This window comes from Eptatretus burgeri, chromosome 4, assembly GCF_056783735.1.
Source record: "Eptatretus burgeri isolate ZD-2024b chromosome 4, Ebu_testis_v1, whole genome shotgun sequence".
Lineage (NCBI taxonomy): Eukaryota > Metazoa > Chordata > Myxini > Myxiniformes > Myxinidae > Eptatretus > Eptatretus burgeri.
In genome coordinates, this window is record NC_140964.1 from 130,445,554 (window position 1) to 130,467,198 (window position 21,645).

Consider the following 21,645-nt stretch of genomic DNA (forward strand, 5'->3'; position numbering starts at 1 on the left):
GGTGGGGAAATTGATTAATGGGATTATTTGAGGACAGTGACAGATTGTGGATGTGTAGAGGGAACGTAGTTTAGCTACGTAGTGTTAAAAGGAACGTGCTGTAGTGTAAGGGACGACGTGGGAGCACGAGTTAGTTAGGGGATGTAGTTAGAAGGATGGCAGAGTTCAGCGGTGTGCGTGTTGAAGAGTTGGTGAGTTGTGTGGAGACATGTTGAGTGAGTGAGGCCAGCGGGTCTGTGTGTATGGAGAGAATGGGGAATACATGGTGCGATGAGTGATTGGGGGGAGGAGTGACTCCCGCCCAAGGGCCCCCGGGGTCAGTGTGGACTGAGTTAGTGGGTTAGTCAAATTAACAAAAATGGAAGTCGTTTTGTTGTTGGTGGGAATGTAGGCTCGATACCCATTTGGAGGGGTGCAGGAGCCCTGTTGACGGGCTGGGAGCGTGGCTGTGAAAGGTGAGTATCGCTGAGTGGGCACCCCGGGCACCAGGCTAGTCGGCCGTAGTAGGCCAAGGGCCCATGGGGGGCCGGGATAGCGTAGTGGGCACGGGTGCGTCCGCTTGGTGCGGGGGCCCGGGGCGCCATTAGCCGCGTGGGCAGTGTTGTGGGCACAGGTGACCCTCGGAAAGGGGCCCGGGAAGCCAGCCTGCCACGTGTGCGTTTCAGGGGAGTTGCCATGGGGGGCACTCTCCGGTGTTAGGGAGCTGGTAGGCTCGGAGGCAGTGTAGTGCCTGGGGGTGCCATAGCGGGAGAATCGGCAGAGGGTCGTGCCTGCCAAGGGGAGCCACGCGTCCCCGCCATGAGACCGTGTGAGGGCACGGAAAGAAAATTGGGGGGGGGAGCGAGGCCCGAAATTGTGAGGACACCAACACAGGCGACGGGAATCTGGGTTTATAGAACCAATAGTTTAAGCGTGAGGCGCTTGTTGAAAGCCCCGGGGTAGTTTAAAAGTTAAATGGTTAGGGTAGATTAGGAAGTGTATCCCTCCGCACCATCCATCCCCTCGCTCTCGTTGTGGGCCGCTGGACCCACTTTGTGTTATAGATCGCTGAACTCTGGGGAGGCCATCCTGAGGCTTGAGTTGGGCCTCGAAACAGGACGCCAGCTTAGTAAAAAATTTAAGTGTAAAATAACTAGTTTAGTGTAAAATTTGTAAGTTAAGGTTAAGATGTACTGTAAATATGAGTGCGCCCCCGGCATGTCTGTCTTAGTGCCGGCAATTTTATTTAAGTCGTCCGTGTGAGTGGGTTTGTTTAGTTAGTTACTCAGCCCTCAGGTTATTTATTTTGGGGACACGAATACCATGAATGTCGCACTCAGGGATCCGCAGGTAAAACGTACGAGGGGAGAACTACACATGATGGCACACGAGAATTTGACGACTCGGGACGAGTCTGTAAAAAGGGGAAGGGGTAGTGTTACGGTTGAGGAAATTCGCAAACCACCATTCAGGTCCCGTAGGTGAGATATCTCTGTAAGTACATGTGTAGTTCGCCCCAAACCAGTTGTTTAGAGGGAATAAATGTGATTCATTCGGGCTGCGACCCTTTAAGATAGCCGTTTTTCTGTTCTATCTTTATTTTGAACCAACCACATCGCAACCGCCATCACATAACAACCACCAACCGCAACGCCGCTTCACAACAACAACAACGCCAACAGCCACAACCTTTACCTTCACAACTCGTTCCCGCAAACATCGCATCACCACCATTCCAAGCGTCACCATGGCCATGGACCACCACTTTAAACCCTCCACCACCTTCGCCTCTCCTTCTGCGGCCATTCCCGCACCACTTGTGAACGCCGAGCGTCAGGCTGTCCTGGCCTCGGGCGGGACGCGCGCCGAGCCGCGGGTGCAAAAAGCGGCCTTTCCGAGGAGAAGTCGGATCAGGAATGATACACGCCCACTTCTGATCCGTCCAATCAGCAAGCGTGGGGCGGTTTGGCCCCGCCTCCAAGCGCATCGGAGTAGAATCGATATATGCAAATTCGAGGATCAGGGGAGATTCACGCCCCTTTTTCTCCGTCCAATGGGTGAGCGTGGCTCCACCCCCGGGCTCGTTCTGATCCAGAAATTTGCATATGGGTTCTCCAACACGACTATAAAGCGCCGAGCGCGGGGCGAATTCAGTGAGTTTTTCGGTCAAGGCGAGTTGGAGAAGAGTTGAGAGTTTTGAGTTGGAGAGAAGGTTGGAGGCAGTGAGTTGGAGTCAGGAAGGTCGAGGCAGTCAAGTCGGATCTGGAGAGTGGCAGTCTGTCGGGGTTCGGAGTCTGTCGGGGAGCTGCAGAGAGAGGAAGCCTGGAGCCTGGAGCGCGATCGAGGTGATTTGCTACAGTCGGCTGAGGAGAATTGCGGAGGGGACCGGATACCTCGGGTCCGAGGCAAGGAAGTCGGCGACGAGGTCGCAATGGAGTCGCTCATCGCGGGACCCAAGCATGCCAGCTATCCTCTTTCCCCAGAGCATCAACAATTCCCCCCTTTTTCCCCCCCGCGCTGCGATAGTGCGAAAAGGGCCCCCGTTCCCACCCCAATCCAAGCAGTGCCAACGAAACCCGCGAAGGAGCGCGGAGTCGGGGCACCGCCGCCACATTTGCGGCTCATCACAAGACACGGGTAGGCTCCACCCGGTCTCGCGGCCCACAGGCCCCGTCTGCCCCCTTGTCTTTGAGGGTGGCCCTTTTCTTTTGCTTTTGAGTAAATGTGTTGTCGGCGCCGTCTGTAAAGTAAAACTGTGTAAGTGTTGCCGTGTGCTCGCATAGTCGGTAGTAGATCTGCATTGTTGTGTTTCTTTTGTAACATCTGCTTTTGGTGCATAATTGTTGTAATTGTAAATGTGTGCTTTCCGTGTGCCGCGGAATAAATGTGCATTATGTTGAACTGTTTTTCCCATTTCGCTTCGTCTTTTTTAAAATTGAATCTCCATCTTGCTTCACGGAAAGGGTTGGTAGTGGGCTTAATACGCCCGATAATTAATCGGAACCGTCGAGGCCGACGATAACACCGCTCGGTTATCCCGATAGTACGGAAAGGGTCGCTTAAGTGGCCCGTGTCTGGAGTCGACCTGCGGCGAGGTGCGATCGCCCGGTCTACCCTCCGTGTGGGTACTTCGGTTGGTCGAATTTGGCGAACAACCCTATCCCATGCGGGGGGCCGATTGGCACGATCGTGGTGAGGCCGAAAGGCCCACCCGTGACTAGTTCCCGGCGTTAGTCCGAGAGGGTCATGACAGAATTGTCAGTCCGGTGGGCGACGTGCCGCGATTCAAGTTACGTGGCCGCTCGCACGCCGGCGGGCGCGAATTCGCAACAATATATTAAATGTGAAGGGTACACAGTGGAGCACATATCTCCACCATGCGATGCCTGATCCACGAGAACTTGTCAGACTCAATTCATTTCTGAAATAGCATGCAATATTTCGTTTTTGGCCCAATCTCTTAATCGTGAAGAACCCTTCAAAAACGATCATATCCGGATCCAGATTCAGATCTTCACCAAAATTGAACCAATTCTTCCTCATCACACACCTGTCACACACAAGTTTCATCTGAATTCATCCACAACTTTGAGATATCGTCCGCAAAACACACACACACACACACAAACACACACACACAAACAAGAAAAGAACATTGTGCAGAGCAAGATATGAGCAAAATCCATCCCCTCTCCAAAGGATGCCATGGATAGATGAAATTGTCCAATTCATTAAGATTAAAATTAACAATCTTAATGAAAGCTCAGGTCAATCGGATGAAAATTGATTATTTTTCAGATTGAAATTCGTGATTTTAGAAGTTTGACATTGAGTTGGCCGTTTAACCTCAAAAAGTTGGTTTCCCAATTTAATGACTCAATTGGCAAAGGCTGTTCAACTTTCAAGTCAACCAGATGAAAAATGACGGTATTAGACATTTGACGTCAAAACCAAGAGGCTTCTCAGTTGAGACTTCCTCCAAATCTTGGTGGAGTTTCATGACGATTGTTTTGGAATTGTGACGTGCTGGTGATTGACAAACAAACAAATGAAATTGCTCATTGAGCAAGGAATTGCCAGAATAACTTTGTCATATCTCCATGATCTCTGAAAAAACAAATACCTGGAAATCAATTTGGTTCTGATAAGTCGATAGTGTGACTGTTTAATGAGTTATAGCACTTAATTTGGTCATGATCATAACTTGGAATTCAATCAGACTTTAAATGGCGTTTTTATCACAATTTGAAAGTTTTGACCCGACCACCCCCCCCCCCGACTTTCGATCCCCGACCGCTCTGAAGGGTGTTGGTGTGACACCCCAATGAGACATATAATTGGATGCGGAATTGGACGATGCACATTTTGGATTTGGTTTGAAGTCGATATGACCATTTTACAGGATGTTATTGCAAAAATACGAATTTCGGTTTTTCGGTGACCTTGACCTTGACCTTTGACCAAGATTCACTAAAAACGACAGGTGTCTAAGTTAGACCATGTCCGACGTCTGTATCCAGTTTGGTCATGATTGCTGAAACGGTGTGGCTGCTCCAGGGTAAACAAACACACAAACAAACATACAGACAGACATACACACAAAATAATACACACAACCGACGAACATAATTGCCGAAATCTGAAGGATTCCGGCAATTAACAAACAGATAGACAGACAGACAGACACACAGAATGACACACTCAACCGACCAACATAATTGCCGAAATCCGGAGGATTCCGGCAATTAACAAGAAGAAGACGTCGTGTAAAGCACGTACTTGCAAAATACATCAAACAAATTTGACCTCAAAAATAATTGCTGGTTGAATTCAATGACCAAATATGCAACTCCTCTTCAAATTCCAAGTGAATCGGATGTAAATTGAGGATTTTAGAAATTCCATTTTAGTTGTTGACCTTTGGCCTATGTTGACCTTTTGACCTCAAAAACAATGGGCTTCTTCCTCATGAATATCTCTTCCATGTGGTGTTTCCTGAAGATCGGTTTAAAATTGTGACCTGCAAGTGACAAAAAGACAGACAAATGGACAGAACAAGAAGAATACGTCATGCAGAGCACGACACTTGCAAAATCCACAAAACAAATTTGACCTCAAAAATAATTGGTGGTTCAACTCAATGACCAAATATACAGCTCTTCTTCCAATTTCAAGTGAATCGGATGAAAATTGACAATTTTCGAAATCTGGCCGATGTTGATCTTTTGACCGACGTGGACTTCAAAAATAATTGGTGGTTGAATTCAGTAAACTGAAATATCAATCCTCTTCCCATTTCAAGTCAATTGGATGAAAATTGAGGATTTCAGAAATTCCACCTTAGTTGTTGACCTTTGGCCGATGTTGAAGGTCCATGTTCACCTTAAAAATAATTGGTTGATTGAATTCAGTGACCTGAAATATAAATCCTCTTCAAATTTCATGTAAATTGAGCATTTTCGAAATACAACCTTAGTTGTTGACCTCAGGCCTATGTTGACCTTTTGGTCCATATTGACCTCATAAATAATTGATGGTTCAATTCAGTAACCTGATATGCAAATTCTCTTCAAATTTCAAGTCAATGGGTTGAAAATGGAGGTTTTAGAAATTTCAGCTTAGTTGGTGACCTTTAGCCTCTGTTGACCCTTGTGGTCGACGTTGGCCTCAAAATGAATGGTGGTTGAATGCAAATCCTGTTCAACTTTCAAGTCAATCAGATGAAAAATGACGATTTTAGAAATTTGACCTCAAAATGACCTTTGATCTCAAAATCAATAGCCTTCTCAATTGAGACGGCCTGTACAACTTGTTAAAGTTTCATGACGATCGATTTTGAATTGTGATGAGGCGATTGACAGACAAACAAGACAGACAGAATAACAAAATTGACTGATCAATATACTTGAAAAATCTTCCATTTTGCAAGTAACAAACAAACAAACAGAGAGGCAGACAGACAGACAAGGGTGAAAACATAACCTCCTTCTATCTTCGGTTGCAGAGGCAATTATACCAGATTTTGCATCTGTTGGTGAGAGTAGAAGTGTCCAGAGGTGTTGTAACCACTGCCACCACAGCTCATTGTTTTCCGAGCAAATGGTACGGTCCAGGCACCTCTCATCCATTGATATTTCTCGCATTCCTGTATTTGTGATTCCGATTTTAATTGAGGAACAGAACAATTCTGGTTCACCTTTTTGAAATTGCGACTCTCTCGTATAAATGCTGAAAATTATGTTTTGTGTTTTTTTGAAGATTTTGTCGAGCCTCGTGGAATAAAAGACGATTTGATTTTCGGTTTAGCACCACCACCACGACAGGTTAAAAGTGTCTGGTGAGTAGAACACAGTGCACTGCATTCACAAAAGGCTTCTTTCGCATTCATACATCATTTCACAAGGATTGTGTTTTTGACAGGACATAACAGTAACACATTGACAAAGATATAACAGAAAAACACAAACAATCTGAATTGGAAAATTTGTCTTTTATGTGTTGGATGCGGCAGTGGCAGTGACCAGTTCGATCACCACATGTAAAAATCCCCAAACCGGAAGTCAATGCGAGAGGTTGCAAAATTACAGTGTGGCTTACATACACAAATTTATGGTAATACCGAGTCGAACACTCAGAAATACTTTGCTCTGAAATGGTTGCTGCACACACCTGCTCATATATGTGTATATATATATATATATATATATATATATATATATATATATATATATATATATATATATATATATATATATATATATATATATACCGGGCGTAGTGGCGTGTGCCTGTAATCCGGCTACTCGGAGGCTTGGGTTGGAGGATCGCTTGAGGACGGGTGCTCTGCACTGGGCTGCGCTATGAGAGGGTGTAGGGCAGCCCGGAATCATGGCGAAACCCAATCCTTATCCCTGTGTCATAAGAGGCGACCAGGGTTGCGTCAGGAAGGGCATCCGGCGTAAAACCTGTGCCAAATCAGTATGCGGATCATAACGGATGATCCGCTGTGGCGACCCCTAACGGGAGCAGCCGAGGGAAGAACAACATATATACATATATATATATATATATATATATATATATATATATATATATATATATATATTAATGGAAATGGCCCTTAATGGGATTACTAAATCTAGGATTAACTCAGTTCCCCCATTAAATTAATGTATAGATAGGTTGTGTGGTATAAGGGACGATATGTGTGTGTCGGGCGGTGTAAAAGACTGTGTTTTTATGTTCATATGGTGGTGAAATGAGAGATTGCTCTTATTCCTTCCTCATTCCGGATAGGCCCTCCCAGTCAGCTGAGAGGAGTGGCTTCGAGCGAGGGGTGTGGCCTGGAGAGGCAGTCACGCGAAGGGGCGGAGGCTTTGGTCAGTGAGTTGGCGAGACAGGCGTGTGTCTAAGCGAACGAAAGAGAGAAAGAAAAGGGACCAAAAGGAGTGTTGTGTGTGAGGAATGGTCGGGTTCTCGAGGTGTGCTCGGAGTCACTTCGAAACGAGCGAACGAAGGAGGCACCGTGTTGGGTCTGCCGGGAGAGACGCTGAACCGACCTGCACGGCACTGAGAGGACGAAGCGGGAGTCAGGCTTCGAGGCGGGATGCCGGAGAGGAGACTCCGGACCTTCGGACGGTCCTTGCTCACCTCACGGCTCGACACGTTGTGATCCGCCTGTGGAACTCGGACCTCGACTGGGGCCTTGTCTGGAGAACAGGCCAGGCCGGGATTCTTGTGCTGATCCCTGGAGAGAGATCGGCGATCTCGCATTGTCGACGTTGCGTGGAGCCAGAACGTGCTGAGGAGAACCGTGCACGTGGTGACTTGAGCGGGAACTGGAGTGCCGCGCCACCATTACTTGCCGCGCGGCACGTTCAAGCGGGAATTCAAATCCATGGACACCCGCTTATTTGTTAGGAGCGACATTCGTGCTTTTTGGACACGGTCCTCTCGTCCATGAGCCATCACCAAGTACTCTGTCTTGTCCTGCATGCATGTCTGTTTTGTTTGCACGTGTTGTATAAGGCATATTTTGTAGTAATCCCCTCGAAACCTGCAGCCGTGGTTCCCCAGTTCAGAACGGGTTGATTGTTAATAAAACCACTGTCGTGTTTATTGCACATGTGTAGTGTTTCCCCGATGTCCTCCCCAAATCCGGCTGATCCGGATGAAGTTTGCTTCGAATTAATACATGGACGCGCTGAGGAATAAAGCCGCCCAAAAATAAAAAATAAAAAAACCAACACAACTGGTGCCGGACTTCGAATCCCGCCGCCGCTCGAATCCCTCCGACCCCGAATCCGGTAACATTTGACTGTCGTCAGGAGTTGGATGACGAACTCTCTGCTTCCACCTCCGTAAATTTGTAAATTGTGTTGACAATTGGTCATGATTTTATGCTTGAACGGATCGGAGGAAAAATTTGAAAATTATAAAGAAAATGGAGTCGTAAAATGGCGGCACGGCTCAACCTTGGCGCGACACGAAGCAGGAGAGGGCTAATTACAGCGGAACGAATGGCACGACACGAGGCGGAGGCTCCCAGCCACCGATTCAGACCATGTGGTTACGGCATGTGCCATGGCAGGCTTGGCAGGATGACTACGCGAACATTGGCAAGCTTCAGGCACAATTGGGGGATGTCTTGGAAAAGGTGAAGCGTTATGAAGATTATATCGAGGAGGTGCAAATTGGAGTGGACGAGGCACAACGGCACGCAGACGAGCTTCAGAAAAATTACGTGTACGGGGGGACACAACGATTGGCCGATGTACTGGAACGAATTCGGTGGCAAAAACATGACTAAGCCAACAGAGTCGACAAACTATGTGGAAAAAATAATTTAGTAGTGTTTTATACCCGTCAGTTGGAATATGCGAAGAGCAAACTGAACAAAAGAAGAGAGGAAGGGCAGGTTGGTATCTCCCAGGAGAGGAAGAACTTGGAGGAAGAACGGAAAAAAAAAGCGAGGAAAAGAAAAAGGTGAACACGATTTGGAATTGAAACAAATGAAGGAAGAGGTAAGATCAGGCAATCAGATAAGAGAAAGCCAAGAACATAAGATAAAAGAGGAGAGAAATCTCTGGAGCAAAGGAAGGAAGAATTGTTGGAAAAGTCGAGACAGTTCAAGGAACTACAGGAAGAAATGAGGAAAATAGAGGGGAGTACCCATAAGTTGGAACAAGAGAAGAGCAAACTGAACGAAAGAATAGAGGAAGAGCAAATTAGTAATTTCCGGGATTAGGAGAACTTGGAAGAAGAATGGAAAACGAAACAGGAAAAGGAAAAACGGAAACACAATTTGGAATTGAGACAACTGCAGGAAGAGGTAAGAATAGGCAATCAGGAAAGAGAAGGCCTCGAACAGAAGGGAAAAAGAAAAGAGGAACGCCTGGAAGAACTAAAGGAATACGGTAAGAAAATGGGAGAATTGGAAAAGGAAGCACGCGAAAGAGGTGTGGAGAGGAGCGAGAGAATGGATGAAATTAGGGAGGAAGCATGCAAAATGAGAGAGGAATTATGGGAAAAAGCTTCTGAGTTACGGAAACACCAAAGCAGAGAGAGGGGATTACAAAATGAACTGAGAATGTTAAGAGAGGAAAGAAAGAGAACGGAGAATGAAACGTTAAGGAACCACACCGAGCAGATCGAACAATTAGAAGCCAAGGACAGATTAAAGAATGAGATGCAAGAAAGAGTAGTGAAAGAACAGTGAATGAAGCAGGAAGGAGAGATCAACAAATAGAAGGAAACGACGAGATTGGAGAATGAGGAACATGAGAGACAGTGGAATAAGGAACAGAAAGAACAATGAATGAAACAGGAAAGAGAGATCAACCAATTGAAGGAAACGACGAGATTGGAGAATGAGGAACAAGAGAGACAGTGGAATAAGAAACAAAAAGAACAAGGAATGAAACAAAAAGGACAAGAAAAACGAAAGGAGAAAGCAAGGTTGAAGTACGCGGAGATCGTGAAAGAACGACGAAGGAAACGGGAAAAGGAAATAATCCAATTGAAAGAAACGATGAGATTGGAGGATGAAGAACATGAGAGACGGCGGAGTAGAAAACAAAAACAATATGAGTTTGAAATTGACCAACTAAACAAAGAGAGCAAAGTTGGAGTCCACGGAGATGGAAAAACTCGGATAGATAATGAACAACTCAAAAGCCTCGGAGAGGAAGAACGACTCAAATGGAAAATAAAATGGAGCCAGGAAGTTTAACAGCACAATAATATGGGATGTGTGACATCACCACAGGGAGTAATGTTAGTGGTGGTGCGGACCTTGATTGACATCTCTTCGGATGACACCATACTTGGAGCAAACCCTGGTGATTGAGACATTGACATTGAGGGAGCATGCGGGGTTGTTAACGAGTGAGATATATTTTGAGCAGGTCCAACGTGTGGAGCTGACAGCCCCGGAGGAGTATGGCGAACCGATGATGAGCAACCTGCTGGAGAGAAGCGACCGGACAGAGGTGACTCTGGAACGAAGCAAGTACGTGGGTACATGCATGCATGGTGCGGATGAGGAGCTTAAGGTAGAAATTGAATTTTATGGTAACGAAGAAACTCTGTCCGATGGGGTGCACGAATGCCTGACCCCTGAATGTGTGTGGAGTGCCTGTGAACGAATGCTGTGAGCCCACAGTCCAGAAAACAGCACCGGTATGTGCTGCCGAGGCCGAAGTGTGTGTGGGTACTCACCTGGCGGTCGAGAATGTAGCCCTCGAGTGCGAGGCAGTTGATCAGTCCACAGGCAATGTTGAAGGTGTGGAATGTCAACACATAACCTTGGAATGTGTGCAGCCTGCTGTGTGTGGGAGTCCTGAGCATGGAATGAGTGGTGACAAAGGAAATAGGTTTGAGGTGCAAGGAGAAATAGAATTGCCACCAGGACAGAATTTGAGCCAGCGGACGGAGACCATAATGGACAGCTCCGCAGGGGTTCTTACAGAGTTGGGGGTGCTGCATCCAGGAGCAGTTTCAGATTTGATTTTAGAAATCCAATTTAGAAATTGGATTTTCATTTCTCTATCAGCCTCACAGGAACTTTGGAGTGGAGTTCAGATGAGTGACAGGGGCACTTGCGTGTGTCACTTGGTCTTCAGACCTTTCTGAGCACACGAGTGGTTTGGCAAACTGAGTGGGGTTTATCTGTCTTGAGAGAGTTGTGCAGAAGAGGGGGAGGCCATCCCACCTATCGGGGTTTGCCTGATTTCCGTGAACCTTGGAGAAGAGGGGGAGGCCGTTCCACCTATCGGGGTTTGCCTGATTTCCGTGAACCCTGGAGAAGAGGGGGAGGCCGTTCCACCGATTGGGGTTTACCTGATTTCCATGAACCCTGGAGAAGAGGGGGAGGCCATTCCACCTATTGGGGTTTACCTGATTTCCGTGAACCCTGGAGAAGAGGGGGAGGCCATTCCACCGATTGGGGTTTGCCTGATTTCCTTTAACCCTGGAGAAGAGGGGGGGTCATTCCACCGATTGGGGTTTACCTGATTTCCGTGAACCCTGGAGAAGAGGGGGAGGCCGTTCCACCGATTGGGGTTTGCCTGACTTCCGCGAACCCTGGAGAAAAAGAGGGGGTAGATCACGGCCCCCATTGAGGCGTGACCCCTTTGAGCCATGGCGGAAAGGCGGCAGGGTCATGTAATGGGTAATGAGGGATTCGCTCCCTCACTCCCCTTCCAATGAGTCAAAGAAGCAGGCCATATGGGGATGTGAAAATTTTGATTGGGAATTGTACCGAAAGTCATTGCATATTGAGAGATGACAGAAAGCATAAGAGTGGCACGAGTGGATTTGGGTGATTATTAAAAAAAGTCGTGGAGACATTACAGGCAGCGCGTTAAACACACCTGAAACAAGTGGATGACAAAGAGTGGCTTGTTTGAGGAAGGATTGAAATGCCTGGTTACAACCATGCAGAGGTTCCATGGGACTGGTGAAGAGATTTTGATGTTTCGTTTTAATGGTTGGAAATAAACGATTAGGGCAGCATAGAGGAGGCCAATGGACGATGGACGTAGTGACAAATTTATTGGGGTTTTTTTTATGAAAAAGTGTACCAGTTAAATTTGATGACCAAGTGGGATTCGAGGGACTGGTGTGTTGTTGTTTACACATAAACGTGAAAGGTGTTGGATGGTGTTGTGGACTAGGTGTGTGGCACTGTGGAACGAATGACTAAAGTGTTTGGGTGAATGGCATGATTGTGCGAATGAGGAGAGTGAGTGCGAACAACGTACCCTGTCGGTAGGAGTCTCCCAACCAGGTTGGTGTAGGTTAGGGGGACTTAGAGGATTTGACCTGGATTCTGGCTGCTGTTCCATTGTGCAGGCGGACTGTGAGGGGTAGGTGCAGGCCAAGGTATCGGGATACTGGTTGGTAGTGTGACATGGTATGGGAAGTTGGTGAGTCGGGAAATAGGGCAGCAGGGCTTTGGGGGTTCCTGGCAGGTGAAGGCTGTCAGAGGGGCCAGGAGAGCATGGTAGGTTCAGTGCTATGAGAGCACAGTATAGGGGCTAGAGAGAGCTACCGCTTAGGTAGGAGCGCCAGAAGCACGCTCAGGTGAACCCCGAGGTCGCTGGGTGTCCTCCACCCCCGATTGGAAGCAGGCAAAGAGGCCGAGTAGTAGTCACACTCTCCAGCCAGCGAGTTATGCCTGGCACCACCAAATGGAAAAAGACAAAGAAGGGCCTTGCCCAGGTTTAATATAATGGAACAGTGTGCCAGGTCGGAAAAAAATGGGTCATTAGGATCATTCTAGCCATAGCAGGGTTTGTTGCATTGTCTAGAACTGAAAGTAAATGGTTGGGTTCGATGGACTCTCCTCCGCACCATTCATGTGTGACACCTGGTGCGAGTAGTGTTGATGGGAGAAATTGTTGGCAAGGGCCAGGCTAGGTCACCCTCTCCAAGTGCCAGAGAGGCCACCAGTATATCATGAGCACACATCCACGAAGATACCAGTTGGGTAAGAAACACACCATCCTGTCTTAAAAAAAAGAGAGGAAGAAAAAAAAAAAAGAGAAAACTTAACCAAAACAAGTTAGGCAAGGAAGGTGAAGGGTACACTCCATCTCACCTGGTCTGAGGTCAACACACCCATTTGCTTCCTCAAGAGCGCCTCCGAACTGCATTTGTTTCCCATCGATATCACCGTGCCACCATTGCTGTGTCATCTGCTGTCCAATGCAGGGCTTGTTGCCTGCTGCTGCTTGTGCCATATGGGCCGAAGCATTTTTGTGGGCCATTGAGGCCAAAGTGCTTTTGTGGGCCGTTGTGGCTGAAGGACACTTTGTGAGATTAGGCCACTGGGCCGACTGAACTCACCTGATGAGAGGCCAATAAGGCCACGAAGTGAGGAAACCCTCAGGGGTGAATGGACAATAATGCCGGGAGGGAGCATGAATGAGCGAACACGTGAAAGAACTTTGAGCCTTTGAATGTTCTGCTCCTATGCAAATGTGGTGATAAAAGTAAAATTGAATGCCCTCCCATTCAAATCCATAATTGGAATGTTAAGTAATGTGCATAAAGTGTGAATTTGTTTGTTAGATTGGTGACCCGACACACTAGGATAGGGACATGTCAATCTTTCTGTGACACTTTGATTTTTGGAGTAAATGGGAGATCTGTGCTGTACGTAAGACAGGGCCATTGCCGTGGGCTGCCCCAGATGGAGGCTCGGAGAGCCTTGGGAGAAAGGTGCGGGTAGTGTTACGGAAATGGCCCTAAATGGGATGACTAAATAAAGGATTAGCTCAGTTCCCCCATTAAATTCATGTATCGATAGGTTGTGTGGTATAAGGTACGATATGTGTGTGTCGGGCGGTGTAGAAGACTGTGTTTTTATGTTCATACGGTAGTGAAACGAGAGATTGCTCTTTTTCCTTCCTCATTCCGGAATAGGCCCCTCCCAGACGGCTGAGAGGAGTGGCCTTGAGCGATGGGTGTGGCCTGTAGAGGCAGTGACGCGAACGGGCGGAGCCTTTGGTTAGTCAGTCGCCGAGACAGGCGTGTCTCGAAGCGAACGAAAGAGAGAAAGAAAAGGGATCAAAAGGAGTGTTGTGTGTGAGGAACGGCCGGGTTCTCGAGGCGTGCTCGGAGTCGCTTCGAAACGAGCGAACGAAGGAGGCACCGTGTTGGTTCTGCCGGGAGAGACGCTGAACCGACCTGCACGTCGGTGATTCGACCGAGAGAGGCACTGAGAGGAAGAAGCGGGAGTCGGGCTTCAAGGAGGGAAGGCCGGAGAGGAGACGCCGGACCTTCGGCCGGTCCTTGCTCACCTCACGGCTCGACACGTTATCATCCGCCTGTGGAACTCGGACCTCGACTGGGGCCTTGTCTGGAGAACAGGCCAGGCCGGGATTCGTGTGCTGAACCCTGGAGAGAGATCGGCGATCTCGCATCATCGACGTTGTGCTGAGGAGAACCGCGCACGCGGTGACTTGAGCGGGAACTGGAGTGCTGCGCCGCCATTACTTGCCGCGCGGCACGTTCGAGCAGGAATTCAAATCCATGGACACCCGCTTGTTTGTTAGGAGCGACATTCGTGCTTTTTGGACACGATCCTCTTGTCCATGAGCCATCACCAAGTACTCTGTCTTGTCCTGCATGCACGTCTGTTTTGTTTGCACATGTTGAAGAAGGCATATTTCGTAGCAATCCCCTCGAAACCTGTAGCCGTGGTTCCCTAGTTAAGAATGGGTTGATTGTTAATAAAACCACTGTCATGTTTATTGCATATGTGTAGTGTTTCCCCGATGTCCTCCCCAAATCCGGTTGATCCGGATGAAGTTTGCTTCGAATTAATACATGGACGCGCTGAGGAATAAAGCCGCCCAAAAATAAAAACTGTTGCCGTGTTTATTTATTTACTGTCGTGTCGTGTTTATTGCTTGTGTTGTGATCCCTGATGTCCCCAATAAATCAGGTTAATTCTGATGAAGTTGCCGCTCTGGATTAATTTGTGTCGCGTCGAGGAACGATCCGTTCGATTGGCATATGAAACCAAAAAGTGGTGACAGACTGGTAGACTCTGCTCGGTCACTGACAAAGCCAGTCTGTAACTTGGGGTTCTATCTCCCCAACTGGGAAGGGAGAGGATTACGTTGGTATCGCGATTGAAGACGCGTGACCTGAGGCCTGTGCCGAGCCTGCTGGCGTTATAGACTCCCGGAGACGGCGGTGGCGAGGGTGGCAACAGGGACCGGGTCAGATTCCCGCCACTCCGGATCCACAACAATATATGTATATATATATATATATATATATATATATATATATATATATATATATATATATATATATATATATATATATATGTATATATGTGTATATGTATATATGTATGTATGTATATATGTATATATGTGTATATGTATATATGTATGTATGTATATATGTACATATGTATATATGTACATATATATATATATATATATATGTAAATATATATATATATATCTATATATGTATATATATATATATATATATATATATATATATATATATATATATATATATATATATATATATATATATATATATATATATATTTCTCGTTGTAAACACCTCACTTCATCTCCTATACTGGTGGCAGTATAATGGAGCCTCGTTCTAACAGCGGAAGTGATGTCCATTGTTCACTGTTTGTTGACCGGATTTATATTTGTCATTCTTTTAAACTTCATGTCCTTCATTATTTTCAGGTGTGTCGATTCTGAAAATGTGGAATCCAGACAACATAGGGATGCATCTGTCTCAGAAACTTTAAGATATCATTCCATGAAGGAAGATGCAGATGTTAATTTGACAAATGGCAGTACTGTCTGTTCTGCAACAGGTCAGCAGAAACCTTCAAAATTAACATTCAGTCTTTTGAATTGAGAGTTTATACAAATTTTGAAATCGTGAAATATTTTGCATTTCTGGTTTTACCCCAAAAAACGTAAAATAACTTCTTGTTCTTTGTTTATGTAGAACAATCAAGAAGTCCGATTGGACAGATAAGGTCCAGAAGCAGCTTGACAGTGAAGAAGATGTTTATTTTGAAGCAACAATCCCAAGAGCAAGACTCACGACCTTCAAAATACAAGTGCACATCTGGTGAAAACAGCACAAAGATCAACATTGAATTGAACAAACCCAAAAAGGTGATCGAAAGGCAAGTGCATTATAAGTGTAACATCTGCAGTGTAGATTTTACTTCACTGAGAGACATCAAAATTCACATGAGGATCCACAGAGGAGAACGCCCACACAAATGCTCTGTCTGTGATAAAGGTTTCTCTCATAAAAGCTCTTTGAATAGGCATATGAGGAGTCATACTGGAGAGCGACCTCACAAATGCTCTGTCTGTGATAAAGGTTTCTCTCAAAAAAGCATTTTGTATAATCATATGATGATCCATACAGGAGAGCGACCTTACAAATGCTCTGTCTGTGATCAAGGTTTCTCTCATAAAAGCTATTTGAATAAGCATATGAGGAACCATACAGGAGAGCGACCTCACAAATGCTCTGTGTGTGACAAAGGTTTCTTTCATAAAAGTGATTTGAATAGGCATATGAGTATTCATACTGGAGAGCGACCTCACAAATGCTCTGTCTGTGATCAAGGTTTCTCTCGAAAAGGTCATTTGAATCAGCATATGACGATCCATACAGGAGAGCGACCTCACAAATGCTCTGTCTGTGACAAAGGTTTCTCTCAAAAAAGGAATTTGAATAAGCATATGAGGATCCATACAGGAGAGCGACCTCACAAATGCACTGTCTGTGATAAAGGTTTCTCTCATAAAGGTCATTTGAATTTGCATATGAGGATCCATACAGGAGAGCAACCTTACAAATGCTCTGTCTGTGATAAAGGTTTCTCTCAAAAAAGCAATTTGAATTATCATATGACGATCCATACAAGAGAGCGACCTTACAAATGCTCTGTCTGTGACAAATGTTTCTCTCATAAAAGTGATTTGAATAAGCATATGAGGATCCATACAGGAGAGCGACCTTACAAATGCTCTGTCTGTGATAAGGGTTTCTCTCAAAAAAGCTATTTGAATTTGCATATGAGGATCCATACAGGAGAGCGACCTTGCAAATGCTCTGTATGTGATCAAGGTTTCTATCGAAAAAGCAGTTTGAATAATCATATGACGATCCATACAGGAGAGTGAGAGTGCAGGAAGTCAGATGGTGTGTGTCCGGTCTGGATTTGAAGGTGAACTTTGAAATGTGGTTTGGCTGAGTGTGAGACCCAACAGTTTAAGTGACTGAACTTCTTCAAGAGCGTTGTTGAGAAAGTAGATGGGTTTGTGGTTATAGTCCTTGGGGGGAGATTGGGGCAGAGAAATAGATGTTTGACCAATTTGTGATTTTTGTCAAGGTCTGAAGAGAGGGAAGAGGCTGCTGTTTTGTCAGGATGAGGGATGTCATGGCAGAGAGTGGAGTCATCAGCAAAGTGACAATGAGGACTTCCCAGAGAGTCAGTGAGATCATTGATTAAGATTAGGAATAAGATGTAGCTGAGAACACTGCAGTGGGGCTACTCCAGCCTTGACAGGGAAAAGAGAAGAAAGGGTTTGTGAAAGAAATTGAAGGAAATCAGTCATCTAAGAATGGAGTTGGCTTTGGATTTGACAGGCAGACAATTTGGAGAGTGTTGTGGAAAATAACTCAATTTCCACACAGTTGATCGATCAGCATACCAAAGGAAAATCTTTCATTTCGTCAAAAGGAGGAAGAACATTCAATGATTCACTGATACATATGAATGGACTTCACTGAAACAGAAGTAATCTGTAATCCCTCTTGTACACAATTTGGCATTCCAAAAGGAGCGTGAGACATTTGGCAATTCAACTTAGGGATGAGCTGATACGCTCTCGTCCAAAGAATTCAAAACTGCAATACAAGCTACTTTCGGTTGGAGGGAGAGAATGACACAATCGCGGCAAAAGTTTGCATTGTTATCAACCAGGTCACCCTGTTTCTCTGCAACGAGCAAGACCTTTTTTCATAGTAAGTTATTCCTTTTATCAATATGTGGGTCAAAAGTCTCTTTGGAAAAGGGAAACATGACTGACAGCCAATTCGACTATTGTGCAAAAATTAAGTTTATAAAGTTCCAGCAACAATTCAACAAGTGAATATAAGTGAGAAGACATGAATATACAGTAATTATTTTTCTTCCACAAAAGCAATGTGGGATGCCAGACCAAATCGAAAGCTCGAGATATGCCCAGAGAGGAAGGATCCCTGGAAGGATGTGTATCATGTCTCATTGAAGGCCTCCAGTCATTGTTGGGAGAAGAAAAGCAGCATATCCAAGGCAGAATGACCTATTCTGAATCCACATTGATGATTTGAGAGGAGGCTTTTGGAGAAAAGGTTTCATTTTATGTAAACTGCGATGATAGATTCCATGACCTTGCTGATTATTGGATGTAAGCTGATTGGTTTGCAGTTAAAGGGATTCCATTTTTGCACCTTTTTATTCGATGTTGGCTGATTTCCAAGCAGATGGAAGAATACCACTGATAAATGACAGTGTGAAAAGCGCAGAGAGAGGAAGCGCAAGAGCAGCAGAGCATGTTTTAAGGACATGTGAGCTGATACCGTCTGGTCCAGTTGTAGAGGAAAAGTTACTAGAAACTTCAAGCAAGGGTTGCTGGAAACTTTTACAACTTCTCAGGATGAATAGACAGAATCCAGGAGCTGTTCTCCTCTTCTTGTGTATGGCAGCTTGGCTGCCAGGTGGCTCTTATTTCTTTGAGCACAGCTCTGCCCCTCTACACTTGTACACATTTCGCCGAACTCGGAAGGATGACAGGCTGAGCTGACCCCAACTGGTATTTATTCTGCATCCAGTGGAGCGCAAACTCAGGAACCTCGGATCCCAAGCCAGCCACCCAAACCACGAAAGACAACACCAGGCTAATCTAGGAGCTGTTTGTTATGATTGGGTAAGGTGGGTACAGGGAGAGCGGTTGGGGACGCAAGATTTTGAAGAAAACACAATGGATTCCATGACCTTTGGAATGCGTTCAGACTCTGACTCTCATGTGTCCTGTGAACCTACTCTGCTGCTCTTATGGTCCAGGAGCTGAGTTTTTGAGTGCAAAAGTTTGGCTCGGTGCTTTATGGGTAATAATGTCTGGGGAATTCAAATAGGCTTGTCTTGTAAGTTGCAAATGTTGATGAAAATTGCACATTTCTTTGTGACAATTGCCCCCTCTTCCAATAAAATTATGGGGTTGAGCAAAAATAAAGAGGCATACCTTGATTGAATTTTATCAGTCCCACAATTTCCCAACAATTCATCATAATTACAAATTACCCAACAATTCATCGTGTCCAAACCCTCTTTCAGACGATATAATCACAATTTATAAATGGCAATCTGTCGGTGTGTGTCAGTGTGTCTCATCCATAACTCCAAAACCATAAAACCTTGCAGCCTGAAACTTTGCATGCATACTTAGAAAACTCCAAGGAAGTACAAGAGTGAAAATTGTGTGTTTCAGTTAATGAAAACACCCCTTTTGAAGATAATTAATGGCCTTATTTAATTATATCTTTCATCAGGTGATCCTCGGCCACCTCGCTCTCTGGGTCTTCAGGTGTTTCCTGGGTAACCTCGCTGGAGTCTGAAGCCTCCATGTTTTTGGCCTGTTCAACCACACCTTGACTTAGAACAGGCTGCAACGATTTCTCAACGATTAAGTTTCCCCCTCACCCCCCCCCCCCCCCACTTTCCTCACTCATATCAAATGCCTGTTCATCATTGCTATGAATTGCCATATACATCACTTTTGTAAGTACTGTAGTTTTCAAATTAGGGGTATGGAGCGATTTCATGCATTATATGATACGATTTTACCACGATTGAATCTCACTGACTAATGAAGGTACTGTATATCTTTGAAATATTATTTCGGTTTTGAGGATCGGATATCATCCGCATTAAATAAGTGTCAATCTGTTGTGAAATCTGATAATTTAAAGAAATAACGAGTCGTATAACTAAGCCGATATACGTATTTACTTTAAGCAAGCAAGGCCATGTTCTTTCCGCCAGACAAAGACAAGAAAATGTGAAATTTCAAAAACATTAAACTTATTTAATGTTTTTCTCCCTTTTGGAGAATTATATTGAGTAAACAAAAAATTTCGGAATTTGCCGAAATTTGCAAGCTTCATTGAGCGATACGATTTAATGCATTCACTGGAAGACCTCACGCCCTGTCCCACCAGAGGGACTGCCTATCCATAACATCTCCCAGATCTGTGTCTATTTTCATCAGTTTCGCGAGGTGCTCCACAGGGAGTCTAAGCATATTGGTAAAAAAGATGGACGTCTGAAAAAAAAAACAGTGATAACGTTTGCGCGGACTGCCAACTGATGTACCAGGTGACATGTGCACACACGAGCAGGCAAACTGGTGGATTTTCTGCAATGTTTATTTCATGGGTGATTGACCTTTGCAATGTCTCCAGGGTTTTTCTGCATTAAGTTGTAACGATTTTGTGGATAAAGTCATGATGTGAATGAATTCATTGTTTCTTTAACTGCTGCGTACATGTTGAAGAACGGCTTTAAAGTTAAAGGGATCCATTATGGTGTGCAGTGACAGCCTGGCCAACCATTCCTCATCAACCATTTGATTGTAGTGCTTGCATGAGTACTTAGGCCACTTGCAGACCTCCCATTGTCGATGGTAAATAATGTTTGTGAATATATCCCTGAAACGTCAAGACAAACGCAACGTTGTTTTTTGGTGAAAGCCACTCAAGGTTTCTGGGTTGTATACAGTAAGTACTGTAGTCGGTAATCACACCGACTCCAACCTGCTGATTCTCAAAAAGTTGCCGATGTCGTGTGTGTGTGTGTGTGTGTGTGTGTGTCTTTGTGTGTGTGTGTGTGTGTGTGTGTGTGTGTGTGTGTGTGTGTGTGTGTGTGTGTGTGTGTCTTTGTGTGTGTGTGTGTGTGTGTGTGTGTGTGTGTGTGTGTGTGTGTGTGTGTGTGTGTGTGTGTGTGTGTGTGTGTGTGTGTGTGTGTGCGCGCGCGCATGCATGCGCTCACGTGCATTGTCCCTTCAGCATAACATATGCTTTGTGCTAACTCCTTTACCCCAATCTCTCTCTCTCCCTCATCCTTGCTCCACCCCCTCCCAATATATTTTAGTTCCCTTCTCTCGCATCTTCTCTCTGTCTCTCTGTCTCTGGGCATATCCAAGCGGTGTTTATGTCTGGATGGTGTTTGTCTCTGGACAGAAATGCCCTGAGATGCCAGAGTTTGTGGCTTTATTTCATTTCCTCATATGTCATAACCTCTTGAATCTCTTGGTCTCAGCTGAGTTTCATAATGTAACCTACTTTATTGACTTCAGCAGCAGCGAAACTGCTAAAAAAAAAAAGTGTTCATTTGTCAAATTCGGATATCGCTTGACATTCTGGGCGTCTCCAGGTACACGGTGTTTATATAACTGATCGGCAATCGCTTGCCACGCATGCCATTCCTTATCAACCATTACATGGGAGTGCTTGCTTGAGTTCTCAGTCACTTGCCGAGCACGCTACAATATTCGTACTGTCACTGAATATGTTGATCGACTTGAACAAAGTTCAGGGCCCTTTCCC

General features: G+C 45.4%; 1 protein-coding gene across 1 annotated transcript in view; it reads left to right on the forward strand.

Moving 5' to 3' along the window:
- LOC147029119 (uncharacterized) overlaps nt 1–21,645 on the forward strand; it is a 109,262-nt gene that overhangs the window by 19,363 nt on the left and 68,254 nt on the right. Inside the window, exons 3-5 of the mRNA XM_085876580.1 lie at nt 15,711–15,844; nt 15,982–17,176; nt 17,841–17,928. Coding sequence (XP_085732706.1) covers nt 15,711–15,844; nt 15,982–17,176; nt 17,841–17,928 — 1,417 coding nt within the window. The remainder of the gene's footprint in view (nt 1–15,710; nt 15,845–15,981; nt 17,177–17,840; nt 17,929–21,645) is intronic.